Here is a 12500-nt window from a genome sequence, read left to right as displayed (position 1 = left end):
GCAGCGATACGTTGGCTCGAAAATCACCGCGAAATACGCTTCCAGAGAAGATATATTCATTATTGTCCGTCTTCATTGATTGTATTGGTTTGACTAGTATTACTCCGCGCGACCGGAAATGGGGGTGCGTTTGTTTACGTTACTATCTATGGTTTGTATGCAAGCTGTAGTTTTTGTAGCCAGTCCCGCTCAAAGATAGCCGTTCTACCTCGCTCCTTAAACAACACACTATCGCTACCTACTGGCTGGATGTCTACTGCTATTCAACGGCGTCTGGGGAAAAATAGGTCCGCCAAATGCTAAACAGATAGAAGGCATATTTCGCTGCAATTTTCGGGTCAATTTATCGCTGTCTACCACTGACCACACGGTGAGTTCCATGTCTTCTCCAATGAAAGTTTAATGCCATTTTATAATCGATTGCTTGAGTGCTCTATTGGAGTCAATGTAAAGGTGGGGGGGCTGCAGTCTTGGATACCCAAATGCTCCGTTCAGCACCAAATGTCAAAATTGTGATGAGAACATCTCTACTTCACCCCAGAAGTCACACAAACAGGGCTTAATGTCTAAAATAGCGAACTACCACTTTAACGTAACGGCAAATAAGTGGAATAATGGCCTTCGAGGGCAACCAGTTATACAAGGTAAATGGCTTGGCGGAGGCAACTCAGAGTTCGAAGCCACCGCCTCGCCATTAACCTTGTATAATCGGTCACCTCGTCGGCCGTTATCCCTGACGCAAAGAGATAACATAATGACTTGGGATGGAATGGTGCACTGACAATGAAAGATCCTTGACGACTTCGGTTAGATAACCTAACCTCACCAAAGACATTATACTCTATTCAAGTGCAACAGCATGGGGAACGGAGTTGAAGGCAGGTTAGCAGAAATGTAAACCTATTCAGACCAAGCCTATAGTATCATTTACAAGAGCACATAGCACATCCAAGGCGAGGTGGGATTATTTGTTAGAAGAATAGCCTAGCAGGTTAGCGGAAAATGTAAAGCGTTCAGAATGCGAACCTCAAAAAAGCTACAAGGTGAAGGCCACTTACCATCACCAGTCGCATAGTAGATCTGCTCACTAGCCTGAGAAAACAAAGAAGACACACGCACGCGCGCACACACGCACACGCACACGCACATGCACACACACACACACACACACACACACACACATACACAAACACACTTATTTGCACAATGATTTACTTATTTACACAATTAGCGATTAACTAATGCAGTGAATGTCTGGTACAAATAATGGGTGCAGGATTTTACTTCTGAAGCCGGATCACTCAACACTGCACACAGGCACACGCACAAAAACACAAATATCCACACACACACACGAGCACACACACGCACACACGCATGCACACACGCACGCACGCACACAGTTCAAATCCGCTCCTGTCATATGAGCTTTTGACTGGAAAGTGGTATGAGAGTTGGAATGTTACTAATGGACCCTTTCGAGTAATCTAACACAGACACTGCTATGCACTCACACCGAGATTTAAGCTACCGAACACAAAATAAACACTCTCTCACTCTTCTCTCTATCGACATGTCTCAATTTGCACTATAACACACATTACACACACCACACGTACCAATTTACACATTTGTATGCGTTCCATGTGCTCCTTATATATTATAATGGCCCCTTTGGAGTAATTTGATACAAACACAACAGCGCGGTGGTTCAGCCAAGGCACAGCAAAGAATTTCTCAGACACTGTTATTACTAAAGCGCTGAGAGCCCAGGGCTGGGCTGGCCATCTGGCATAGCGGGCATTTTCCCGGTGGGCCCTGCACCCTCGTGGGCCCCTATTTTCAGAAATGTTTGCAAAACGGTGTATCTCCATTTTGTAGAATGTTGGGAAATTGACCTTTTGTATTCGGCATTCCACTGAATTCACCTTTGGAAAAGGCCCGCCCTAAAGTGCTTTTTGACCAATCACAGCGCAGCAAAAGGACGACCTCGGACAAACCTCGGACAGTTTTGATAGCGCTCCATTGAACTCAATGCTGAAATCGCATGTTTTCAAGTAGCCTAGTTAGCGAGATACGGCCGTATTATTATTAAAATATGATTGGAAATTGTGCCTGGGGTATTTGTGACAAAGGTGCGAGTTTCCCCGCGTAACAGTGGTAATCGCTTTCCTCTTTACCTAAAACCGGATTAATATTACTAGCAGTTACCCTTGAAGGGTCTCGGCAGCCTCACACTCGACTAGAAAGCACACGGATCAAAAACATGCTTTGTGTGCTCCGATCATGCCACCATCTCATTCGTGTCACTTCTCAGTAAGGTTGTAAGCAAACCGCGAACCTGTTTCAGAGTAGGATTTTGGATTTCTGACCTAATTAATGAAGAAACACCGCTAGCAAAGTTAACTATCGGTCACGGCAGGAGTGTTTTGACTAGCAGCTGATGGACGTGATTTTGTTAAGCTACTGAGGATATAAACACCAAACGTTAATGTTACACATTGATGTGGTAGCCTTGAAGATGACTAGGAACAGCCATCACGTTGTGTGCTTTCGTTTTCGTCTAGCAAGTTTGAGGCAGGGCTCAAAAGATATGCGAGCTCAGCTTACCATGGTGCTGGTTACAATGCCTATCGATACCCATGTGAGAAGAGTCCATAACAACAGCTGTGATGCATCGCATGACCGTTCAGAAAATAAATACTTATATTCACAATGAATGGCGTTTTTATTTATTAGGGGTGAATAACTGCTGCGATTTGCAGTCACTGCATAAATCACGTTGATATCTCAGCATTGAAAGTTTATCTCTCCGACCTAGCAACTGTAACTAAAGAGGGCGGGGCTTAGCCAAAGGCGAATTGCATTGCAAAATGCATTTTATATAGGGGTTAAAAAAGTATGTTCTCAAAATATGTGAATGGTAAGAATTCACACATAGGTGATAGGCCCTCTGAACAGCCATTTTCAATAATAAAATGCAAAAGTAAAAAAAATGGAGATACACCGTTTTGCAAATAAACCCTTCATATAGCCTTTAAGCTAAAAGTGCCCGGGCCCTATTTCTCCCCCAGTCCAGTCCTGGTTATTACTATGCGCTGCATGGGACCACAGGGGCCGACAGCACTGGACCACGCGGAGCCTGTTTGTTTTACTTACTTACTACAAACTTCAGAGATAAGGGGAGCTCATATGACAGTAGCGGATTGTGCGGATGGTGTGTGTGTGTGTGTGTGTGTTTGTCTGTGTGTGTGTGTGTGTGTGTGTGTGTGTGTGTGTGTGTGTGTGTGTGTGTGTGTGTGTGTGTGTGTGTGTGTGTGTGTGTGTGTGTGTGTGTGTGTGTGTGTGTGTGTGTGTGTGTGTAGAATTGCAGAATTGACGGTCATTGTCCCAAACATATTGCCCTGAGGTTCGGACTAATGGTCTTTTGTGCCAACCCCCAATTTTTACACTCTTTCATAGACGTCTTCACAAAAAATTAGAGATGCACCGGATCCTGATTTTTAGGATCCTGCCGGATACCGGATCCACTGCTTAAGATCCTGCTGGATCCGGAACCGGATACCGGATCCTACGAAAGGGTTGAAACACATAGCCTACTCGCACACGTGGGCCCTTTTTATCACGTTGGCTCAAACTATTTTGACTGAAAAGCCTCGGCTACCGGATCCTGGATCCTGGAACCGGATCCGGATCCTGTGAAAAACCCTATTATCCTGCCGGATCCGGAACCGGATCTTGGATCCTGTACATCTCTACAAATAATGATTGTGATGTGCAGAGGATCGCATTCATGGCAAACAGCTTGCCAAAGTCAAACACACTGTATCTCAACCCTACAAAAATCATGAAAAACCAAAACAGATTTTCAATCTTCCAAAGACATTCTATCTTATTACGCAACAGAAATACAAAATTATGTAAGTGGAAAATAACATGCCTCTTTTAAACGATGGAATTACACACAAGTTATTACAGTTTTTTTTCCTGATCGCTGCAGCTCATTTATTTGTTACTGAGGCCTACACTGTTTTTCCAGAGCTCATAAAGTGGTGTGTTTTCCAATTATTTGGAAAATCACAACAAAACACATGACATCAATCTGAAGAAGTCTCAAGTCTTCACATAGGACTCCTTTTCACCACCTTAAGGTGATGATATACAGGGCAACTTTTTGAGCAATCAGTCAGGGCAACGATACTATAAGATGTTGTTTTCACTGTTGATCATGTAATATTTATTTTAAGAGAACTTGGATTAGCAGGAGACAACTTTTTCCAACCATTCCACCGGAAAATGAATAGCCAATCATCATGTTGCTCGGCAACATTGCTCAAAAAGTTGCCCTGTGTATCATTGCCTTTAGTGTTTAGGCTAATCCAGCGGTTCTCAACCTTTTTCAGCAGGGACCCCCTTTTCGACTTTGGAATATTTTCTCTATACCCTCACCCACCACAGTCTTAGCCTAGCAATGGATTTGTAGCGATATTATCGGACAAACTATTAATGGAAAATCTAGCAATATTAATAGAAAAAGAAAATGCCTAGATTTTCCAAGAATAGTTTGTCCGCTAACATTGCTAGAAAGTCCCTTTTGTCCACGACCCCCCTTGAGTATGTCTGCGACCCCCCCTAAGGGTCCCAGCCCCCAGTTTGGGAACCACTGGGCCAATCTATGGCGATTTTACTGTTTTGGTAGCAGTTGCTAGTGCTAAAATCATTCAGAATGGAGGGCATACGAGAAACGTTGTGCGAGCACAAAAACATTGAAACTTGCATGGTTATAAGATGAAATGTAGAGTGTGTTTTGTCCTGAAGTTTGAGGAAGTATGAAGACTTCAAATAGGATTCCTATCATGTGGGAGTACAAAAACATTGAAATGTGCATGGTTTTACGCTGGAATGGAGAGTGTGTTTTGTCCTGAAGTCTGAGGAAGTATGAAGACTTCAACTAGGATTCCTATTATGGGCGGGTGTATTTGGGTGTATTTGATGTTTTCCATACCAGCGTTAGGCCTTTGTGCATGAAAGTGTCTCCTCCTGGGGCCACTCCTGCCAGCAGCTGCAGCCCAGAATGGATCTTCTCCCTAAGAAGACAAGACACACCATATAATACCACACAATACAGGTCAGAAGACAGACACCATATAATACCACACACCATATAATACCACACACCATATAATACCACACACAAATACCACACACCATACCAAACACCATACCACACACCACACCACAATACTACAGGTCAGAAGACACACACCATATAATACCACACACCATATCACACACCATACCACACACCATATAATACCACACACCATATAATACCACACACCATACCACACACCATATAATACCACAATACTACAGGTCAGAAGACAAGACACACCATATAGTAACACAATACAGGTCAGAAGACACACACCATATAATACCACACACCATACCACACACCATACCACACACCATATCACACACCATATAAGACCACACACCATATAATACCACACACCATACCACACACCATATAATACTACACATCATATAACACCACACACCATACCACACACCATACCACACACCATATAATACCACACACCATATAATACCACACACCATAATACCACACATCATACCACAATACTACAGGTCAGAGGGCTGTCTCTCTCTCTCTCTCTTTCTCACACACACACACACACACACACACACACACACACACACACACACACACACACACACACACACACACACACACACACACACACACACACACACACACACAACCTCTGTCTCTCTCTCTCTCTCTCTCTGTCTCTCTCTCTCTGTCTGTCTCTCTCTCTCTCTCTCTCTCTCTCTCTCTCTCTCACACACACACACACACACACACACACACACACACACACACACACACACACACACACACACACACACACACACACACACACACACACACACACACACACACACACACACACACCCATTTCTTAATTTGCACTAGATATACAAACTTTCACACACACCAATTTATGCATTCCCCTAATAGGCTAGTGACAATGCCCCCAAAATTTGGAGACACCCCAACCGAAGGTAGAACAAAACCCAACAATGTTTTTCCTCATCTCAAAGGTCTCCCATACATGAAATGGATTCTTGGCCATCATGATTTCAATGCTAAGGCTGAAATATTGACACATTTTCATATGTACCCCCAAACAAAACAAACACCAAAAATATGACCTCTCCGTATGGGAGTAAAGACATAAAAAGTCCTGTAGAAAATTATCAGAAGGTCTGTGAGGTTTGAAATTTGGTATGGTTATCCCCAGGGCCCCACTGTATGAACCAGAAAAGGTTAGATGTGGATATCTTGATGTATGAAGTAGATATAGGCCTGTAATCACACACCTAAAATAGGCGGAAAATGATAAAAAATGATATATTTTCAGAATGTCATCATTTAGTTTAAAATGGCTTTGTCAGGGAGTGTCAAATACAGACATATGATAGCTTGATTGAAAGCTGGGGTTGTGCTGAATCCGGCAATACCACATATGTATACATATTGTGAAGATAGAAGATGGTATATCACCAAATGAATGAAGTGTCCACAATGAAAGAAAACTAAAAGGAGAGACAGCTTCTATTTCAATGCACTTACATGGTGAGATGAATGCTCATACTTTGTACTACTACTATATTATTTGAAATAAGCTCTTAATTGGTATCTTATTCAGAATAAGAATCATAATAAAATGAAAATATGTTTAGTTTATATATTTTGGTTACATATTTCAGATTAGAATAAATAAATATAGGCCTATTCATCAAAATATCTTGTAGGCTATATCTAGCATATCAGTGAAGTATCTGTACTCTACTGAATTCATTACTTCACAACAGTCTATTTGCCAAAATATAATTTATGAATGAAATTAGACTGCATTCCTGTAGAAAATGCAAAATGTAGGCATGTGAAAGTGTGCGATGCCTGCAGCTCTGATCTTCAAACTCACCAGCCCAGGACACACCAGAGCTCTACAGTTCAACAGTCAAAGTGCTTTGTGGTCTGACTGGACCTAGTTGACAACTATCTACCTACACTGACAGGTAAACCATTATTCATGATATTACAATAAATACAATTCATGAGTTAAATAGCTACATTATAAATAATGAGTTTAGTTGTAAATAGCCTAGCAGAGAGCTTAGCTTAGCTTAGCGATCTGTGCTAGCTCAAGTGAATGTACAGTACAATGAAATTAATATTGTATTAAGACAATGTCAATACTTAAATGTACATTTGTTTTCTCTTACTTTGTGCTAGTGTGCTGAATTATGGAGAATGATGGATCCGAATCTTTGTATCATTTGTGGGAAACATTTTGAAAAGGGCAAGAAAAAAGATCCCTATGTTCAAAACCCCACAAAAGAGGGCCTCCAACGCATACTTTCTTTTGCTCTGCAGCGAGATGATGATGTTCATAAAAACCTTGCTCCACACACAGATGATATACTTTCAGGGAAAATCAAAGTGTCATACCATGTATCTTGTAGAGCAAACTACTGCTTAATCAAGACAAAGCAACATGAAGTTGATGTTGACAGTATATGCACATCTGTGCCAAGGAGGCTGGATAGGGGAGCTACATCGTCATTTAATATACGGATGGATTGTTTCATTTGTGGCAAGACCAGCACTAGACCAGAGCCCCTGACACCCATTTCAACCGGTACAGGGGCGAGTACCAGAGAGAAGGTCCTTCACGCAGCTTCAGAGAGGCTTGATGAAGATGTACATCTTCGGATGCTTTCCTACCCAGATCTCTTTGCATATGACGCGAAATATCACAGAAGCTGCCTTGGACACTACATCTCGGAAAGGAACATTACAGCAGCAAGACGACGACATGAATCAGAAAAGCAAACAACTATCTATGACAAAGTCTTTATAACGCTCACTAAGGAAATTGATGAAACAGTTTTGTCTAATGACACACAAGTGACAACTCTCAGTTATTTGAGTAGTAGTTATGAACACACATTGATGCTCATTTCTGAAGAGAATGGTGTGTCTTCAATTCAAAAGTGCAGATCCTGGAAACTAAAGATCAAACTGATACAGCATTACAAAGACAGATTGGTGTTTATTCCACGTCCAGGAAAGTCAGATCTAGTATGCTCAGAGGCCTTGACTGTGGGATGTGCATTGAGGAAAGCTGCTCATCTTCAAGAAGACACTGAAATGGAAACAGAAGATTACGGCGCCAACATTCCAGAGACACGTCTCTCTGAAGCACAGATATTACACAGGGCTGCAGACATATTGAGGAAGAGCATGGAGCAGGTAGAACATGACAGTAAATCATACATCAACAGTGATCATTTATCACGTTCTCATTGTAGCAAGTATGTGCCAAACACCCTGTATGATTTTGTGAACTGGTGTGTTGATTCACGTGCCCACAAATCCTACCAAACATGTGACGACGACCCACGTTGTAAGGACAATCTGTCTGTGATAGCAATCTGTCATGATCTCATTGGGCAGAGCCGTCAGATCCAGACTCCAATCACACTTGGCCTCGCCATTTTGATTCATCATGAGTTTGGGAGTAAAACTCTAATCGATGAACTAAGTGCAATGGGGCACTGTGTCTCCTATACAGAGGTACGACATTTCCTCACTTCTGTGGCAGCAGACCAGATATCAAGGGTAGAGCGAGGAGTCTATATACCAACAGGCCTCACTGGAGTGGCTGAACATGGAATTGTTGATGCAGCAATTGATAACTTTGATCAGAATGAGGATACCTTGGATGGGAAACATACAACTCATGCCATGGCTTCTGTTGTGTTCCGAAGAGGCCAAGTCTCCACAGCAGATACTTGCCTTGCACGAGTTTCAGAGAGATCCCTCACCAGTTTGAACACATTCAACATGAATGAAGACACCCTGCACAGGTGAATATTTCTTTTATAGTTCTTTATATTTATGTCTTTCTAAACTACTACTACAACAACTACTACTACTACTACTAAGTTACTACTACTACATCCTCATCATCTTATGTGCAAATGTGTACACCAAATGTTTAATAATGTTGTGAGCTAGTGACAAAGTAATGTTTAATGCATATGATTATATATAATATATATATACTGTATTATACAGTATATAATCTTTAGCATATATACAGTATATATATATGATATATTATGACAAAACATTGTATCTTGTGTCTTCATTATTCTCCTCTTTTTATTGGCAGATACGTAAAATCAACAAAGCGACCAGAACCACCTGAGTTTCCCCAGTCTATGTTCTCAAACACAAACACAGCAGTCTCAAAAGCAGCTGAAGACAGAGATATGGTATGGAAGCTTTCGCGAGCTGTAAGTAAGAACAAACAACATGTCCCTTCATGGTCTGCATTCAATGCCTACACATCAGACACTGCTTGCTCTGTAACCAGTGTACTGTACATGCCGTTCATAAGGGAATCACCTTCAGATCTCTCGACCATATACACCGCCTTGATGAGGCTTGTACAGCTTGCTACAGAGCTGGGACAGGATCACATTCTTGTAACTGCAGACCTTGCTATTTACAGTAAGGCACAGCAGGTGCTGTGGAGCCAACCCCCTCATCTACATGGAAAGATCACAATGAGGCTGGGAGGCATGCACATCACCATGGCTTACCTGGCAAGCATTGGAAAGTTGTATGCGGATGGTGGACTGTGTGATTTACTTACCGATTCAGATGTATATGCAGTGGGAACAGCTCAACAAATGCTTCAAGGCAAACAACTGTCAAGAGGAGTGAGGAGCATCAAACTGACATCTGAGGCTCTTTTCAGGCTCTTCTGGAAAGCAATGCAGTCATGGCTGAAAACACAAGGCTACGGTGCAATGACAACAGAGCAAGAGCAACTGTTAAAAGATGTTCAGCATGCATTTCATGCTGACGACAGGGCCTCAGTACAACAGCTCGTTGGCGAGATGCAGACCAAATTGCATGACATAGAGAGAAAAATCCAGGACTTCACAAATGCGGGAATAAAACAGTCTGCAACATTTCAATACTGGACAACGTTCCTTAATGGTGCAGATCTTTTACTGCGAGTCCTTCGTTCAGAGCGTGAAGCTGACTTTCAGCTTCACCTGAACTGCATGTACGAAATCATGCCATGGTTCAGAGCCGCTGGAAGGACCAATTACTCGAAGTACATTCCAGTCTATATTGCAGAAATGAAAGCCCTTGAACACGAACAGCCAGATGCTTACACATTCATGGAACGAGGTGGGTTTGTTGTTCGCCGGTCTGAAGATAGAAATTTCAACTGTGTGGCATCTGATCAGGCACTGGAGCAAACCATTAATCGTGAAGGCAAGAGTCAGGGTGGAGTTGTTGGTTTTACCTTGAGGAAAGGCGCTCTCACAAGATGGCTGATGACAAGACATGTAACAACAGCATATGTGGATGCCATGAAAGAGCTTTGTGACACTGATGCAAAGGGCCCAAAACTGCATCAAGAGCATGGTGCATCCAGAACGGAAAGAGATGAGAAAGACATACAGAAGATAATGGAATTTGTGGAGCAGAGGCAGAATCCTTTTGATCTTGAAAACATTCCTGAGGAGTTGATCAATATTGCAAGTGGTCAGGTTGCATCTGAGCAGGTTACAAAAGGGCTGTCAAACTTCCTCCAAGAGGGTGCAAAGCAGAATGTGATCTTTATTGATGAACGCCTGTCAAAAAAAACAAAGAGCTTCTGGGAGCCAGAAAAAAGACAACACTGTACCACTTTCAAGGATATGAAAGCAACTATTGGAGTCCGCTCTAAGCAGTTCCACATGGATTCAGATGTACTCTTTCGAAGACTACTTGCTGTTTCGAAGAAAAGAGAAGTATCTTTGGAATCTGTGATGTGTCATGAACTGGCAGCTGTCCCACCCTCCTTGTTTTATGACGATGGAGGCATGAGAAAAACGGCAAAATCTGACATGGCCAAAAAACTGGAGGCTGTTGTAGAAGAGCCACAGCAGCCGAATGGCGATGCTCCATCAGCGTACATCATTGATGGCATGGCTGTTCTACAAAGCCTGCATGATGCAGCCTTCCAAACATTTAACGAGCTGGCAGAGTGTGTCTGGAAGAGGATAAACATGTTGATGGGAAAGGAAGGAGTCCGCTGTGTTGTTTTAGTGTTTGACAGGTATGACAAGCAACACTCAGTAAAAGATTTTGAGCGGCAAAGACGGGGTGCCATTCAAACTACAAGGACCCATGTAATCACAGGACAAGCCAGTGTTCCGAACTTTAGGAAATATCTCAAGAGCAGTGGAAACAAAGCTGCTCTATGCAGCTTTGTAAGTGACTACATCATCAGCATTGGACCAATGAGACTCTCTTCAGAGAAAACTATAATCGTGGCAGGTGGCTTTGAAAATGGCGAAGAGGTTAAGAGAGTCAGGAAGTCAGGCGTTGACTGTTTGACAGAGTTATACAGTGACCAGGAGGAGGCCGATACAAGAATGGTGTTACATGCAATACAACTTGCACAGTCACATTCTTGTCTAATAGTCAAATCGGATGATACAGATGTGCTGGTGCTGCTTGTCTACTATACAAGCAGAGGAATGTTTGGATCCTCTGAAGTTTACATGCACTCTGGACATGGCCTGAAGGAAAGATTCATCCCAATCTGTTCAATCAGTGAGAAGCTTGGCCCAGATTTTTGTGACTGTTTACCGGCATGCCATGCCCTTACAGGCTGTGACACCACCAGCAGCTTATACAGAATCGGGAAGACCACTGCCTTCACCAGACTGAGGTCCCATCTAAGTGGATTGAAGGAAATGACCCAGTTTGGACTTTCTGGAAGCCTGCAAGAAGCCTTACCTGTGGCAAGACGTTATGCCCTCCTCCTGTATGGCCAAAAGAAGAGGGTGGATGGTCAGCTTTGCACCAGTCTGGATGAGCTGAGGTACACCCTGGCCTCTACTACAGACGTTTGTTCATCAAATCTGCCACCGACAGAAGATGCCTTTGAACAACATGTAGAGAGAGCATTATACCAGACAGCAGTGTGGCGTCACAGCCACCTCCCAAAGCCGAAGCTTTGGGACCCAGTAGGTAGGGGATGGAGACTCAGAGAAGATGGGTCAGTTGAACCGGTCATGTTCAAGAAAGAAGCAGCACCAAAGGAAGTCAGGGACATTACCCATCTTTACTGTAAAGGCAAATGCAAATGTGATGATGGCACCAAATGTCAATGCTTCGCAGTGGGACTAACATGCACTGACTTTTGCTCATGCTTCCCTGACTGTCAAAATGTGACCCACTTTAACACAGAAGATGATGTGGATGAGTAGATGCACTTAACTTGTTCTGTAAGTTCATCTAGGTTCTTATTAAAAAGTTTATCAATGGCAAACTGCTGTCCTGCCTCCTGAATGTTGAAAAATGCCTCACTGTTCAAAATCTAACA

General features: G+C 42.7%; 1 protein-coding gene across 2 annotated transcripts in view; it reads right to left on the bottom strand.

The window, feature by feature from the left end:
- The window catches only part of antxr1b (ANTXR cell adhesion molecule 1b), a 126354-nt gene that overhangs the window by 94501 nt on the left and 19353 nt on the right, over nt 1-12500 (bottom strand). For both annotated transcript variants that reach the window (XM_063210770.1, XM_063210771.1), the window contains exons 4-5: nt 5006-5087; nt 1059-1092 (exon numbers count right to left, since the gene is read on the bottom strand). In XM_063210770.1, the coding sequence (XP_063066840.1) occupies nt 1059-1092; nt 5006-5087 (116 nt within the window). The remainder of the gene's footprint in view (nt 1-1058; nt 1093-5005; nt 5088-12500) is intronic.

Source organism: Engraulis encrasicolus, chromosome 11, assembly GCF_034702125.1.
Source record: "Engraulis encrasicolus isolate BLACKSEA-1 chromosome 11, IST_EnEncr_1.0, whole genome shotgun sequence".
Classification (NCBI taxonomy): domain Eukaryota; kingdom Metazoa; phylum Chordata; class Actinopteri; order Clupeiformes; family Engraulidae; genus Engraulis; species Engraulis encrasicolus.
Note: the sequence above shows the minus strand (reverse complement) of the source record. Positions and strands in the feature narration are given on the sequence as shown.